The 16,793-nt window shown below is 52.5% G+C and overlaps 1 protein-coding gene across 1 annotated transcript in view; it reads left to right on the top strand.

Moving 5' to 3' along the window:
- IGSF3 (immunoglobulin superfamily member 3) overlaps positions 1–15,292 on the top strand; it is a 74,200-nt gene extending 58,908 nt beyond the window's left edge. Inside the window, exons 6-9 of the mRNA XM_059816904.1 lie at positions 4,715–5,125; positions 6,889–7,296; positions 12,275–12,706; positions 13,494–15,292. Of these exons, the coding sequence (XP_059672887.1) occupies positions 4,715–5,125; positions 6,889–7,296; positions 12,275–12,706; positions 13,494–13,744 (1,502 nt within the window). The 3' untranslated portion in view covers positions 13,745–15,292. The remainder of the gene's footprint in view (positions 1–4,714; positions 5,126–6,888; positions 7,297–12,274; positions 12,707–13,493) is intronic.
- Positions 15,293–16,793: the final 1,501 nt, after the last annotated feature.

Below are 16,793 nucleotides of genomic sequence, written 5' to 3'. Positions count from 1 at the left end.
GGACCAGAGGCTGCCGCAGATATCCTGAAACAATGCGTGTTCCCGCAAATGAGTGGAGACATTTTCCTCAGCCTGGGAATTAGCGCAGAGGGGCTGTGGTGCTGGAGGACAGTCTGTAAAGTGAGGTGCCTAGTAAGTGTATGGGCTTGTTGTGGACACCTAGCGTCTTTGCCAGCCTCTCTGCCCTAAAAGGCACCAAATGTCCCACGTGTCCTGGCCAGGCTCCAGCGTGAGTCATCACCCTCCCGGAGCTCCTCCAGCAGATGCGGCAGGGTGCCCTCAGCGGTGCGGAAGAGCGTGTCTCCGTGCCATCAGAGAGCTGATGTCTTCTGTCTCGGCGCTGCCTGCAGGGCCCCTGCCCAAGCACGACTGCCGAGTTCAGCGCTTGCACACATTCTTCACATGGGTTGCATGGGCTGGGAGACCAGGCTGGCTTAAAAAAAATATGAGGGTTGTAACCACGACTTGTTGCCAGTGTAAATTGAAAGCCTGAATAGCGTATGTAGGGCCAATTACAGTACATCAAGGTATGATAGCCTCTTTACTGGCACCCTCCAGGGAGCCAGGAGACATTGTGGCAACAGGATTATGGTTTGCAGATGATATGCACGATAACTTCACCTAGACACATGCACCTGTTTCCCTGACGAAGCAGATGTTCGGGAGGCTGTTAAGAGAATATCAGCCTCTTGACAGCACAGCAGAAAATGCCATGTAACCGTGCCTGTTCACATCGCTGCACCCACCGCCTCCGCTACTTGACAGAGGGCTAGAGCAGCCCTGCCCTGGCGCACCAGAATTCAGCCCCTGGGGCAGACTGGATCAACTCAGCATCTGAAGGCTGAGCCTTTTCCTGACTCTTTGCCCAGGCAAATCCCCAAGCCAGGAAAGGGAGTTTCCCCCGTGTCAGGAGGGTGAGGTTCAGCTGGCTCAGTGCCTGGGGTGTCAGTCTTCTTGCAACCTCACTCATGCACCAGCAGCTACAATCATTTCCATGTCATGGCAGGCATCTTTAAACATGACCTGGCAAGCTGCACGGGGCTTAGAGAGACCCGCTTTGCGCTGGAGTAGACTTACCACCAGGATGGAAAGAGATGGACTGACTCCCTGGCACTGTATTGTACCATTGCCATCACCATCACCATCACCCTGGACCACTAACTTAAGGATTATTTTTTTTCCCTTTTAAATCATTTTTCCCAAATGCAAAATGAGCCTTTTGGATTAGTTTGCATATTCGTGAATGGTGGCTGATGATCATCCCAGTGGGAGAGCAGAAGCGTGAGCAGCCCCACAAAGCTTCCTGTGTCTTAACCAGACTGCGGGCAGACAAAGCAAACCAGCCTGCAGCTTGCAGGTGAAGCTGCCTCAAGGTAACTTGTGTGCCACAGTGTTTCCAACTCAGCAGTTTTCAGCCTGTGGTCTGTAAAAGCTGTGAATTTTTTCTGTAGGATCTGCAAAAGCTAATGAAGATGAGGTAGGTGTGCATTTACTATGCAGGAGCCGGTGCCTGGATGGGGAAGCATTTGGTGTTCACAGATTGGAAAAGACTGAGAATGTCCTCTCTAATTCTGTGGGAGGGAAGCAAAACCTCCACTTGCATCTTCCGTGGTGTGCCTCAGTTAAGAAAATAAGTCATGCTAGGTGAGAAGTGCATTGGCAGGGGTGTCATTATATATCACCGATACCTTTAATCTAGATGAAACTTTGTGCACGGTGTTGCAAACGTGTGCAAGTGCGTGCAGTCTAGCAAAGGGAAGACCTGTCATTCCCTGGCAGGGCCTGCTGCTCCAACTGGTAGCAGCAGTAGAAGCAATCATCTCTTCAAGATTTGGGGGATTCTGTGCATGCGTGGGCAAGTTCCTGAATGCTGGCTGCAGTGGCTGCCAGGGAGGGCTTGGAGGGCTGGGGTTCGTGCATGGAATTTAAGGTCTTATTTCTGCCAGAGTTAATAAGATTTCTTCCCCATCACCCTCGACCCCACAAAAGAAGATGTCTTCCCAAGTGTCGAATGGAAGCAGGGAGAGTTGCATGGAGGCCATCCAAGAGCCCTTGGATGACCTCAGGGGTCTGTGCTGTTTGTACACAGTGACAATTGCCATGATTATGGTCCAGGAACAAGCCCTCACTGCGTCTGTGAAATACATCTGTCATGTACGAGGCCCCAAACACCAGGCTTAAAAATACTCCATGCCCATCCTCCTCATTTTCATCTCCTGGAGGTGCTGCAACGTGGGAATAGCACTGGGAGGGATGCTTGCATCTCAGCAGCTCTGGTCTGTGCGTACCCTGGCTCGCTCTGTGTGTGTATGTGTTGATATTGAGCAACCCCGCCACACGCAGCATGTGTATATACTGCATTTTAATAGATATAGGGCTACTGACTTAACATACACGGTTGCTATAGTAACAGAGGTTTCCTTAGTAACGGTTGCAGAAAATAATCCAGTACCAATTAAAAATAAACTGTTTGGAAAGGGGGCTGGGGGAGAAAGGAAACTGCTGAGAATCACCTTCCCCTTTATTGGTTCATCTCCCAGGGACTCAGAAGATTGATTAATGCTTGAAATAACCTTTCTTAACCAACGATGAGCCAAAAAGGTGGGACAAGTGTGGGTGCGGTGGCTAAGGCTGCTGTCCTGAAGTGAAACAAAGGGGAAGGAGTGTGTCTGGGGTACGGCAGAAATACAACATGGTGATGCTAAATCTCTCCATTAGGTTGAAGTCCCCAGAGAGGGAAAACAAGGGACTATTTCCCTCCTTCCCTCCCTCCACTGTCTGCATGCCATACCATAACACAGCCATCCAGTCCTTATTAGCATACTGTTTAAAGCCACGGGCAATCCAGGCTCCAGGGGAGCGTCTAATGCATTACTAGGATGCCTATCTCGGATGCTGTGTTAAAGCAGAAAGTGTCGCTGTGGTGGGAGTTCCTCCCTCCCATTTGATGTTGTTTGCCTGTGCCTATCCTCTCCCTCAGCCGCCTCGCTCATCGCTTGTGCCGACAGGCATCCGACAGGTACCTGAGACCCTGGGGCCCAGGGAAAGCTGAAAGCAAAGCTGATGCAAAGAGAGGAGCCCTGAGAGAGAGGAGACAGCGTTGCTTCCCTGCAAACACAGGATGCGTGGGATGGCTTTCCAGGGTGGGGATGAGCACAGCTCCCCTGGCAGCCTTCGGTTGTTCATGCCTGTGGTGCCACACTTCTGTCGTGCCACTCATGCCCAGGGCACTTGCTAGGTTTTATTAAGAGATTTACCAGTTGTCAGCAGAATCCCTTCACCGGGCAGCAAGACAGCATGCCCCCTTTCAGAGGGGAGCTGCAACGCGAGGCAGCGGGAGAGGTTGGGATGGGCTCGTCTTAAGCAGGACTGGGGTACCCACCTTCTGCCTCTCGGCTGTTGAAGACCCACCGGTTGTCAGGACACCCTTTATAAGCCATGTCTGAGTAGTGGTGCTTGCCATCACAGGGTGCACTGGGAAGGGGCTCTGCTTGGAAGGGTGCTGAACAGATCTGCTGCCTGCTGGAGCCCCTCGTGTGCTGCCCCCATGCCTGGGAACCTCCCCCCCTGTTTTCCTGGCTGTGCTCCGATGTCCTGGGTAATGCGTTGTGCTTCATGCTCAGCCTAGGGCTCATCCCATTGGGCTGTCAGATCTGGGCATCCTGCATCCTCACGTTGGAGAGGAGGTGCTGGTCGAGCAGGGGGGGCGAAGGAGGGGAGGTGGTGGCAGAGCTGCCGGGAGGGAGGAGCGGTGCGTCTGGCCAGGAGCTGCTCCTCTCCTCGGGTCTGCAGCCGGCAGGGCTCCAGGGCACGCCAAGCACAAGTGTCGCAGGAGGGCACATCGTGTCCTCCCCTGCGGGCTGGAATGCCCTGGGTCAAGGCTCGGGCGACGGGCACAGCAGAGGCTTTATATCCTGCTTCTGCAGGGAGAGAGGAATCGGAAACCGGTGTGTTTCTCTCCTTACAGGGACAAGAGCTAATGACACCGCCGCGTCCTCCCCGACGCTGCGTCACCGCTTAGCTACCCCCGTGGGAGCTGTAGTTGCGCTTGGGAAGCCGAGGGAGGTGACGTACCTGTGGCTTGTCCCGGGCTGTGCCATCTGTGGTGGACTTGGAGCCAGATCTCCTGGCTGCTGGAGCCAAGCTTGCTCCCGCTGATTCTTTCCAGTCTGGTGCTCTTTTTTCCTTTCCAGTTGTGCCTGTGTTTGTTTCCCTAGCTATTGTGTGTCTGTAGGTTACATGTCACTGAGATAGCTGGCATGTGACAGCAGTGGAGTCTCACTTAAGTCACTCTTCCTGGAAATGGTTTTCTCCGGAACATGTCAACAGCTCATTGCCCTGAGGTGCAAGTGGTATGATTTCACCATGAAAAAACCCACTGAGTTTGGGTGTAGTCTTGCTAGGTTTTGTGCCTTAGACTGTGGTGAATTAAGAAAGGGAATCTTTTAAAGCACAAACTGTGAAAAAGCAGCCTCTTACTGAGGGACCCAGCAGGAGGATCCAGGAGTAGAGCCAGGGGTAAAAGAAGAGAGATGATTTGGTAGGAGAACATATAAACGCCTTTGTCTTAAAGGTCCAGTGCAGGTGGGACCCAGGCAAGAGCAGGTATGCCTGCAGTTGCGGGAGGACTCTCTGGTGCTCCCTAAACCAGGTGAGTTTCTTTTCTGTGTTAATGATCCACCTCTCCTCATCCTTCTCTGTTCCTCCCTCACAGTGACCAAGCTGCAGGTGAGCAAGTCAAAGCGGAGCATCACTCTGGTGGAGAACCGGCCCATCCCCCTCAACTGCTCAGTGAAATCCCAGACCAGCCCCGACTCGCACTTCGCCGTGCTGTGGTACGTTCACAAGCCCTCTGACGCCGATGGCAAGCTCATCCTGAAGACCACCCACAGCTCTGCCTTCGAGTACGGCACCTACGCGGAGGAGGAGGGGCTGCGGGGCCGGCTGCAGTTTGAGCGCTTGGCGTCAGGGGGGCTCTTCAGCCTTACGGTGCAGCGGGCAGAGGTCCGAGACAGCGGCAGCTACTACTGCCACGTAGAGGAGTGGCTGCTCAGCCCCAACCATGCCTGGTACAAGCTGGCAGAGGAGGTGTCAGGGCGGACGGAGGTCACCGTCAAGCAGCCAGGTACCACGTGCCGCGCCGGTGGGGTCCTCTTGGCATCAGCTCTTGTGCACGGCCCATGAGCTCACTGAGCTTTTCTGGGGCAACAGGGATCCTCTGCTCTTTTTTCCACTACAGTCTTGTTTGTCATCCTCTGCTTGCATCCTCATGCCTGCATGTCCCTGCACAAAGAGGGACGTTTTCCCCCTTTGATGTGACCCTCCTCCATTTAGGCTGGGTTGGCGCACATTTCAGTGTCCCCACATGAAGGTTGCCCGTCCCCCACAATCTAGAGGACCCCTGTATCCAGCCAGGTTTCTTTATCCTCAAAAGCATCATGTAGCAAGAGTGTCGACTAGTGACCTACTGAGAGAAAACCGGTGTGTACGTGCCTGGGAAAGCATTTTTATGTTTTCACACAGTTTAATTTTACTCTGTGCCTGTATCCTGGGAGGCACGGGGAGCCTTGTCTCTTTCCCTCTGCCCTGTGCACATGAGATGCGAGTAATGAGTTTAATGAGGTGGGGAACTGGCTGCCAGGAAAGGAGATATCTGCTCTGCTGGTGGTTTCCGTGCCAGCGGACATCACTGGTAAAGGTGAGCTGATGGAGGAGCTAAAGATGGCCCCCTCAAGCTGGGGACGGAGCCCTCATTTTGTGCAAAGCGGGGAGGCAGGGAGGCAAGCACCATCTCTGAGAGCAGTGTGGACCCCATGTGTGCTGCTGAAGCAGAGCATTGGTACTTCACGAGGAAGCCTGCCTTGTCCCTGCGTGCTCTGGGTGCCTGTTTCTGGAGAATAAAATCCCTCAGGCAGGAGTGATGCACCTGGATAGCAGGGCTGGACTAGGATGCTTTAATACATTTTCTCTGTCTGGATTTGGCTGGCTAGACTCAAGCTCTGTGCACGGGGGTGTGAGAGGGATGTTGAGTATAGTCCCCAGCGCAGTTTTGCCTGGTCGCGCAGGGAGCACAGCAGGCCAGAGTATGCTGCTCGCTGCCGGTCCCAGCTCCTCATTTCTGTCTGCAAAGTCCCGAGATAGCTGTGGGGTGGTCAGGGAGGGGGGAAGCTGTGATCTGCCCCCTCCTTTGCATCGCCCACCTCTCTCTTGGAAGTACAGTGCCCGTCGCTTGCTGCAGCAGCCGTACCAGGGAAGTCCAGACTGTGCCCCTGGGAAGAAGTCCTGAAGCAGTTAGGAGTGTACAACACGTCATTTCACATAAAGGAGATGATTGCAGTTGCCTCCTGGTGTATCAATGAATTGTGGTGCAAAAACCAGGGACGTTCCCAAGGCAGCAAAACACCGTGTGTGACTTTGCCCTTGTGCCACTTCTCATTTTGCAGTGGTGGTTCCCTGTAATTAGCTGTCCGTTCTCCACCTTGCTTTTTTCCCTTTTCCCACAACAGGAGGGCTTACTGGTCAGGGTGTGACCAGGCTGCTGCCCTGCCCCAGGAGGAGGATGAGAAAAGATTGAGGTGTCACCTCCCTTCACAAGGTGTCTGTGCACTTAGGACCCCCCAGTTCCTACGTGGAGATTGTGGGTTTCCAGTTCCCTGTGCTGAATAGGGTGTTGGTGGTGGCTAGCCTGAGATTTTCAGAAGACCCTGAAAAACACAAGTCCTATTTTCTTTTCCTCCTTTCCCCCCCCCCCCATCATTTTTTTTCCTCCCCTTCCTCATTTCTTTTATCACACCCCAGGATTGTGGCCGTGCGGGAAGGGCTTGTGGGGAGACAAAGGGCCCTTGCAGCTCTCAATCACCTTGCATTTCTAATGGCCTTTTCCCATAGATAACCGCCTGCAGGTGAACCAGACCCACAAGAACATCACAGTGCTGGAGAACCAGTGGGTAACCCTGGAATGTCTGGTGAGCAGCCGAACCAGCCCCTCGTCCCAGCTCTCGGTGGAGTGGTACGTCTGGCGGCCGGGCCATCCGGAGAAGGAGGTAGTGGCCCGGCTGAGCCGGCAGAGCACCCTGCGCTACGGGGACCTGGCGGCACTGGGTGACCTGCGGAGCCGGCTACACTTGGAGAGCCCGTCCCCAGGTCTCTACCTCCTCTCCATCCAAAATGCCACTGTGCGGGACAGCGGGGCCTATGACTGCCGCGTGGAGGAGTGGCTCCTTGACCCCAGCGACCGCTGGTACAAGCGGGCAGAGGACCTCTCCGGACTCATCACCCTCACCGTCAAGCAGCCAGGTGAGGAGGATCTCATGCCAACAGCTTTGAGCAGCGCTCTGCCCCCTTGGACCGAACGCATGAGTCACCATCTGTCTGTCATCGATAGCAGGTCCAGGCAGAGGGCAAGACCGCTGTACTACAGATTGTGCTGATGCTTTCTTGCATGTCTTCTTGGGTGCACCCTTGGTTTTCTGGAAGGAGCAGAGAGCAAGTCTTGCAAACAGAGCTAGATGGGCTTGGGATTTTGTCACTACTGCATCTGCAAATTTATTTTTTTACAGCACTTTTGGCAGATTCAATAGGATAGGCTTCTGATTTTATTCACATTTTGGTGGAGAATGAGACGGGAGAAGCTATCCATGCTTCCCAGGCATGTGCCCCAGGGGCAAGGTCCTTGCATAAAAAGAGGGCAGCAGAGGAGGTCAAGACCCTTGCTGATGTCCAGGCAGTCTCTCACGCTGCTGCTTCTCATTCTGTGGGTGAAGAAGCAGATGTGGGTTGTGCAGCTCCAAGAGTTTGTTTGTCGGCTGGGACGAGGGCTCAGGCTTCTTGATGGGGCAGGAGCTGTCTATGAGGAGCCTGCCTCTGTATGGATAAGGGGGTACTTATGGGCTTTCTGCCCACCTTCTTGCTGGCGACAGTGGTTCAGGCAGATCCTGCTGCCTAACACCACCATTTTGGCTGTGCCCAGACACAGGGAGGCAGGCATCAGGGATCGCCACAGGTGCTTCTTGTTCTTTCCAGGATCTAGTGGGGAAAAAAGTGCTACAGAAGTTCAAACCAGGGAGGAAACTCCAGTTTCAAAGGGTTGTGAATAGAATAGAATAGAATAGAATAGAATAGAATAGAATAGAATAGAATAGAATAGAATATTTCAGTTGGAAGGGACCTACAATGATCATCTAGTCCAACTGGCTGACTAATTCAGGGCTGACCAAAAGTTAAAGCCTTTTATTAAGGGCATTGTCCAAATGCCTCTTAAACACTGACAGGCTTGGGGCATCGACCACCTCTCTAGGAAGCCTGTTCCAGTGTTTGACCATCCTCTTGGTAAAGAAATGCTTCCTAATGTCCAGTCTAAACCTCCCCTGGCCCAGCTTTGAACCATTCCCACGCGCCCTATCGCTGGATACCAGGGAGAAGAGCTCAGCACCTCCCTCTGCACTTCCCCTCCTCAGAAAGCTGTAGAAAGTGATGAGGTCACCCCTCAGCCTCCTTTTCTCCAAACTATACAAACCCAAAGTCCTTAGCCATTCCTCATAGGACATGCCTTCCAGCCCCTTCACCAGCTCTGTTGCCCTCCTCTGGACGCATTCAAGGACCTTAACATCTTTCTTACAATGTGGGGCTCAGAACTGCACACAGTACTCAAGGTGAGGCCGCACCAACGCTGAATACAGTGGGATAGTTACCTCTTTTGACCGGCTGGCTATGCTGTTTGATGCACCCCAGGATGCGGTTTGCCCTCTTGGCTGCCAGGGCACACTGCTGACTCATATTGAGCCTGCTGTCAACCAGCACCCCCAGATCCCTTTCTGCAGGACTGCTCTCAAGCCACTCCTCTCCCAGTTTATACTTGTGCCCAGTGTTACTACATCCTAGGTGCAGAATCCGGCATTTGGACTTGTTAAATGTCATCCCATTAATCAAAGCCCAATGCTCCAATCTGTCTAGATCCCTCTGCAAGGCCTCTTGTCCCTCAAGAGAGTCAACAGCACCTCCCAGTTTGGTATCATGAGCAAACTTGCTAATGGTGCATTCAAGTCCTGTATCCAGATCTTTGATATATTGAAGAGAACTCACCGTAGAATTGAACCCTGAGGAACACTGCTGGTGACCGGTTGCCAGCCAGATGTAGCACCATTCACTACTACCCTTTAAGCCCTGCCCTTCAACCAGTTCTTCACCCAGCACACCATGAACCCGCTCATCCCACAGTTGGACAGTCGGAAGGGTGCTGTGAGGGACAGTATCAAAAGCCTTACTAAAATCCAGAAAAACTACATGCACCGCCTTCCCTTCATCCACTAGGTGGGTGACCTTATCATAGAAGGATATCAAATTAGTTAAACAGGACCTTCCCTTTGTGAACCCATGTTGACTGTGCCTGATGATTGCATTATTCTTTAAAAGCCTTTCAATAGTACCCAGTATAATCTTCTCCATAATTTTTCCAGGAACTGAGGTTAGACTAACAGGTCCATAGTTTCCTGGGTCTTCCCTCACACCCTTCTCATAAATTGGAATGACACTGGCTAGCTTCCAATCAGCAGGGACCTCCCCTGACTCCCAAGGCCTTTGGGTGATGATCAAGAGGGGTCTTGCCATAACATCCACTAGCTCCTTCAGTACTCTGGGGTGAACCTCATCAGGCCCCACAGACTTGTAAACATTCAGCTGATAGAGCTGGTCCCTTACAATTTCAGTGTCCGCAAACGGAAAGGCACTGTTCCCACATTCATGGTCCTCTGATTCAGGGGACCAGGCAGCCCAAGGTCTATCAGTATTATTAAAGACTGAGGTGAAAAAAGCATTGAATTCCTCTGCTTTTTCTTCATCCCTATTAGCCAGGTGGCCATCTTCAACAAGGATCGGTCCAATGTTTTCTTCAGATCTCCTCTTGCTATTAACATACTTAAAAAAGCCCTTCTTATTAGCTGACAGAACACTGGCCAGTTTCAACTCTAATTGAGCTTTGGCCTTTCCTGTCTTCTCCCTGCATATACGAACCACAGTTCTGTAATCTTCCTGCAAAGCCTGACCTTGCTTCCAGAGATCATACAATTTCTTTTTCCTCTTCAAGTCCACGAGGAGTTTCCTGTTCAGCCAAGCTGCTCTTCTGCCCCACTTGCTTGACTTACAACACACTGGAGTTGCCTGCTCCTGGGCTTTTAAAAGGTGGTTCTTAAAGACTGACCAGCACTCATGGACTCATAAGCCCTCAAAAGCAGATTCCCAGGGTACTCCCAAGGTACTTTCGTCTGTTTTAACAGATAAGCTGCAAGGGCAATTTACCTTGGAAAATGTGGATTCCCTAGTTTTTGAGGTATATGACTCAAAATTAAATGTCTGTCTTAAAGGCTGCAGGTCAAATAACAGTTACGGTCCTCATTTGCTGGGTACTTTCTAGCATGTAAAGCAACCACTCCGCCAAGTACTGCTGTGGTGCTTTATGCCTGCCCATTCCAGCGAGGTGTCAGCCTCTTGACCCTGCAACGGAGCTGGCAAAAGGGTAAAATTCTGGAAGGGTTTTAGTGGTTATTCCTGGCAGAGAAGATTTGTACTGCGAAGGAGGAGCTCTCTCAGGGGACAGCACAGCCCTTATCCACCAGGTCCTTGCTTGGGAAACTTTGCTGGCCAAGATGGCTTGAGCAGAGGCTCCCCGCCCCCCACCCCGGCAATCCCTGTACCCTGCATGCCTGCACAGTTACAAGTCCAGCTTTTCATCCAGGCTGAGAATTCCCAGCCCTGATGGAGGGAGGAATGAATGGCAGGAGAAATCCTTGAGGCTCATTTTGAATTGCAGAAGGATGTGGAGTGAGAAGAGAGGGAGTTGGGGGTGCACTAATTCAAGATAATTTTTTCCTAAAAGTGCTTTGTTGTTGTTTGGTTTTGTTTCATTTTGTACTTAACACAATGACTAAACTTGCTTGTGACTCATGTCTCATTAGTGAGGATCTCCATGCTCATCTTTCAGGACTATAGTCATGAGCAAAGGGGGAAAAAAAACCTCTCAGCACCTTCAGACAGTAGTTCTTCTCTTTCTGCTTAACCTGCTGAGGTGGGGGAGGTTTTGTGTTGGTTTTGACAAGCCATTTCCTTCTCTTCCCCATTTTTACCTCAGTAGTCCCTGAAATCTCAGGACTTACCTCATTCGTTTCTGCTCAGGAGTCTTCCCAGGGAAGATATGAACTGCAAATACTTGTGTTGCCTACGGCCTGAAAAGCTCTGGCCTTAATGAAGATTTTCCTTATGGGACCATTTAGAAAGTGTCAGGCAGGTGCTATAATGAGAAGCCCCGCTGAGCACAGCAGCCTCGCGGCTGATGAGAGCTGGGGGACAGCAGCCCTCTCCTGCAGGGACACCCGGGGTCTGCGCAAGGGAGGGCTTGCCCAGCTATCTTCGCTGGAGGAGAAAGCTCCTCTCTCTTCGGTGAGCTATTGGCTTGCCCTTCCTGCTCAGCTCCTGCAGCGGAAAGGGCTTTTTAATCTTTAAATGAAAGCTTAGATCCAGACTGATTGCGATCCCTGGAGTATGTGTTCCTTGGCAAGATGACTAAACCAAATGTTAATTGCTCTTGAAGTCAGCCTTTAATCAATTCATCTTGGGTTCTGGCCACTGTATCCCAGTTAGGTAAAAACATCTCTTCAGCCTTGCAGCAAGCACTAGAGAAAAATAAAAGAGAGGGAGACTTTTGGAAGCGTCCTTGCTGTGTCTGTGCTGAGAACATCTCCATGGAGGAACCTCTTACCTAAATAACTTCCCAGATTTCTGGAAAAAATCCTCTCCTCTTCTGTCATACTGATTTTCAAGTCCTTTGAGTGCTGTCAAAGAAAAAAAAATAAGCATGGAGTGCAGTGCTCTTTGCACCAATAGCTGGGGAGTAGTAGTACATTGCTCCTCAGTGCACACACCAAACCTCGCTATTTCCTGATACGTTCTTGTAGCGCGTCTGGATGAGCTGCAGCAGCTTTCTCCTCTCACACGCACGCCCATTAGTTGGTGTGAGGGTCTGCGTGGGCAGGATTGTAGCATGGCGCTCGCAGCCAGCTCCTGTTTGACCCTGTGCCAGGTGGTGTGCGGTGAGGTGAGGATGCTACGCCTGCGGGGTTGACCACCGAGGTACCCGTGGGACTCGGCAGGCTGCATCAAGCCTTTGGGTTTTGCTTGAATCGTGCCCAGCAACAGAGTTGTGACAGTCAGTTTGTGCCAGGGCAGGGTGGCTTTGATGATAGCATTTTGCTCAGTGCTTACCTCTCCCCTTTTGTCATCTCAGATCCCACATTGCAGGTGGACACGGCCACCGCCAACCTCACAGTGCAGGAGAAGGAGTCCTTCCCGTTGGACTGCAGCATCCTGTCCCGCTCCAGCCCAGAGTCCCACTTTGCGGTGACGTGGTACAACCTGCGGGCCAAAGAGGCAGGCAGCCGGGCGGAGGAGGATGAGGAGGAGGAGGAGGAGAGGGAGGCGGTGCTGAGCGTGGGCCCCGACGCTGTCTTCAGCCCCGAGGCGGGTCGCTGGGAGGGCCGCCTGCGCTTCCAGAGGCTCTCGGCGGTACTTTTCCGGCTGACGGTGCTGCAGGCTGGTGGTGCCGACACGGGCAACTACTCATGCCGTGTGGAGGAGTGGCTGGCGGACCCCAACGGCATGTGGTACCGGCTGGCAGAGGAGGAGTCAGGGACGGTCGCAGTACATGTGCAGGATGCAGGTGAGAAGAGGCAACGAGCCTCTTGAGGGCATGGCTCCGGCATCCCCTGCACCTTTGGTTCAACCTAGGTAAAAAAGCCAAGGAGTGAGTGGGACTGGGTCTCGCCTGCACTGGGACAAGTCTGTGGTGCCGGTGCTTTTCCAATCAGCTTGCTGGCTCGTAGCCCAGCTCTTGGCTGGGCTTGAGCACCCACGCTGCATTTAGCTCTGTGCTCGGGCTGCCTGCCCCACAACATTAACTAATCCGATCTTCCCAGTGTGTGCCAGGTCAGTGGGGGAGGATATTGCCCGGCACTGGGTTTTAGCCTTTCCCTGTGGGAAACACCCTGGAAGTTGGCTTAGCTCTGCACAAGGGTACTGGCTGTGGCACAAGGGTCTCCTCCCAGTAACTCTGGAAGCCATCAGATGGTCTAGAGGCCCCAAAGATAACTGAGGTCATGAGAGTTTTGTGGGCCCTTAGGGGAGATACCCTGGGGTGCTGCCCCTGTGTACCGCCACTGAGGGAAACGATGCTTTGCAAGGCTCCATGCTTTAAAAGACATCAGGAAATCTGCACCAGGGAGGACTCTCTAGCACTCGGGGGAGAACTCCTGGGGGAAACGTGCCAAAACATGCCCTGCAATGTTTCTTCTGCTGCTCTGTTTTACAATATTGGTATTTTTCTTAGAGCCCCACCTCCTGCATTGACACAGATTAATGAGCATCTGGTTTTTATGTTTCTGAAGAAGTTTGTAGGCCATGCGTTGCAGAGAAGCTGTGTAATGTGACCATCCTGTGTCTCTTCCCAGGCTCTACCCTGCAGTCTGTCATCTGCTCCAATGACGCCCTCTTCTACTTCGTGTTCTTCTACCCCTTCCCCATCTTCGGCATCTTGATCATCACCATCCTCCTGGTGCGGTTCAAGAGCCGAAACTCCAGCAAGAACTCGGAGGGCAAGAACGGAGTCCCCTTGCTGTGGATCAAAGAGCCTCACCTCAACTACTCTCCCACTTGCCTAGAGCCGCCGGTCCTTAGCATCCACCCAGGAACCATAGACTAAAGAGGCAAAGGCGCCTGGGGGGACACGCAGAGAGAGCGAGAAGCAGAGACACGCCAGGAACCCTAAGGAACAGAGTGTTTTTTGTTGTTCTTGTTTCATTTGTTTCAGTGTCTGTGCTCCGGCGTGGCAGCTGAGCTCTGCAGAGTGCCCAGCCGTCAGGGACGGGAAGGTCCGAGGCTTCTTCCAGCGGCTGTGGGAACGCACCCCCTCACCGCAATGGAGGGTCCCTGCGCTTGCTGTACATAGCAGATGTTCCTCTCGGATTAATTTTGCTCCCGTCAGTTGCTGTCCTTTGGGCTGTTACTTTTTTGTTGTCGTTTCTTTTTTGGTCACTCAAAGAACTGTAGGCTTTCCCCACCCTCCACACAGCAAGGAATTCCCAGGGGGCGTTTGGTCCTTGGACGATCTCTTTGGAAGTAAATGTATATGCTTTCCAAAAAAGACTGTGGTTTTCCTCCTCAGACTTGGTGCCACAGTGAAGAAGGTCTTTTCCCAAGGTGCGCTGAGCTAGCTCCTCCTTCTTCCAAAGCAGACAAAGCCAGGTCCACCTCTGGAGGGGTTAGCTGGGCTATTGGGAGGTCCATCTCAAAGACTGGCTGTAGCCTCCGCATCTTCTTGGCTCCATCTTACTGTTCTCTCAGGAGGGGGCAAGTCACCTTTTGGGAGCATTCCCCCATCTTGGAGAGACTGAATATTCAGCGTGCTTGTGGTCAGGACAAAAGCAATTTTGTATGTCTCCAGGTACTGAAGTGGGGGATGGAAGGAGGACACCTGAAACCCCTGATTTTGTTGGTAGCAAAGGGGGTCCTTGTACGGTCCAGCTTGCCAGAGTTGTGCTCCTCCCTGGTGCCCATGCTGCCACCTCTGGCAAGGCGGGTCCCCTCTGTGCCCCAGTCGCCTGGGGACAGGTGGCTGGATCCAGTCTCTGAAGACTTCAACATGACCAAAGTAATGACTCTAGAAAGGGGGAAAGGGGAAGCTCCACGAGTTGGGTTCACGGCCCCTGCATGGTTCAGCCAGGGAGCCCAGTTGCAGCCACGCCACGCAGCGGGGACATGCAATTAACCACCATGTCACGAGTTTCCCCGCAGCTTGCACTACTTCCTGGCGTGAGCTTGGGCAAGGCAAGGAGCCTGCACCACATCAGCGCCCTGGGGGCTCCCCTGTCCCCTTGGGCCAAGAGAAATGTTCCCCTGCGTGTGTGCATGCATCTGCCGTTTTTCATTTCTGGGGCTTTAGGAGGAGAAACGATTCCTCCATAAGCTCCCTCTCCTGGCAAAGTCACTTGCTCTTGTCCTAGGCAGTCGCTGTGGCAGGAAATGCTGTTCTTTCTGTGAAAGATAAGGCTCTTGCGAACCAAACCAGGGCTCTCGCCGTGTGGGGCACCTGAGCTCCCATACCCCATAATGCCAAGTACCCCTGCCCTGTCCTGTGGAGGAAACCGCCTCCTCCCTGATACGCCCTAAGCGTTATGTCTGGCGGGAGAAAATGTTTGCCAAAAATGGCCTTTTGTTGTCTTCCTTGATGTCTTCCTGGCAAATCCGGCCATTTTTTGCAGCATGGCTGAAGCCAACCGGGGCAGATGGGTGCAGCCACAAGACCCCCCCCGCCTCGTGTGCGAGACGTGCCATGCCCACAGCCGTTGTCCTCTTCAGGAGGGTTGGACTGCTCTTTGTGAAGAGAAGGGGACCTCAGCAGATGCTCTGTAGCACTAGTCAGTTAGACCCTGATGCCTTGTTGTTTCAGAGGTGGCGAAGCCCCGGGTGGGAGATTGCACCACACATCCTCTCTCCCAGTTGGGAGAGGACCCACGTGGCCGCGGACCGTCCCGTGCCAGGGCATTCAAAATCAGCCACCTCTGCTCCTCCACCAGAACGGCATTGGTTTCTTCTTCCGCTGGGAAGCCCAAATTTCACTCGTCCCTCTGCGAAGTCTGCCTCCTCGAGACGTAACTGCTTACTGGCTCCAGCATATGCATATCGCACTCATATATATGTATCACACACCCACACACTTGTCTTCCCTTTCTGGATAAGGCATCTGCAATGAGAGGAGTGGGATGAGAAGTGAATGGAAATGAAGAACCGAGGCGCAAACAGCGGCAGCTGCAGCCAGAGGGTATTGCTTTGTAAACGTACTATCTCCTGTACATACTGCTCCCGGGCAGGAACTGCAACTCATTTCAGCTTTAAAGGAAAAAAAAAGAAGTCGGCAGGAGCCGTTCTTTCCTGAGAGAGCACTGTGCTGCGTCGGAGCCACACTCCTCCTCTCCAGCTTGTCTGCCCCAGAGCAGGGCTGGCCTGGAGGGCTGTCCTGTGGTCACATCCCCCTGGCCAAAACGGGTCCCTTCCCAGCCCAGCGGTTCCTGTACCGAGCCCAGGCTTTCCCAGGAAGCGGCTCCCATGGTGATCCCTGAATGTACCTTGCCGGTGACCTTTCTCTGCTGCTCTGGCAGTGTGTTGCCCAGTCTCAAACTTCTGTTTTTATAAGGCAGACCTTTCCTGTAACAAGTTTTAACACAAAGCTTTTCAAACCACTCTCTCTGCTGTAACTTTCTGTAACGAACCCGCGAAGAAAGAGAGATACCCTATCCATGCATGATGTGGAAAAATGTTTGGGATTTTTTTTTTTTTTTAAACAACAAAAACTTTGTACTATGTTGCACTAAAACATGTTTTATACAACACACCTGAGAGCTGTAGTAAACTGTGTTGAAATTGTGATTCCTATTGCTGCTGGTTTTTGTCAAGATTTGGGCTTTCATTATGCCTTTATGCGCACTCCCTGCATAAAGGTGTACTGAACTCCTAAGCCCGCTCCACCTTTTAGGCAGCCTCTCCCTCTCCCACCACACCTATTCCCTGATGCATCAACTCTCCTCCCACCCCGGTAGCACATCTCCTCTCTCTCTTGCAGGCTGGAGCTTGCAGACACCTTGCACCCTCTGGCTCTTCATACTTCTCCCTCCCATCCCTTAATTCATCCCATAATAGAATATAACATTTGACAGAGGCATGTCAGGTCTATTTATTGAATGGGATACACCATT

Source organism: Gavia stellata, chromosome 1, assembly GCF_030936135.1.
Source record: "Gavia stellata isolate bGavSte3 chromosome 1, bGavSte3.hap2, whole genome shotgun sequence".
NCBI lineage: Eukaryota > Metazoa > Chordata > Aves > Gaviiformes > Gaviidae > Gavia > Gavia stellata.
Note: the sequence above shows the minus strand (reverse complement) of the source record. Positions and strands in the feature narration are given on the sequence as shown.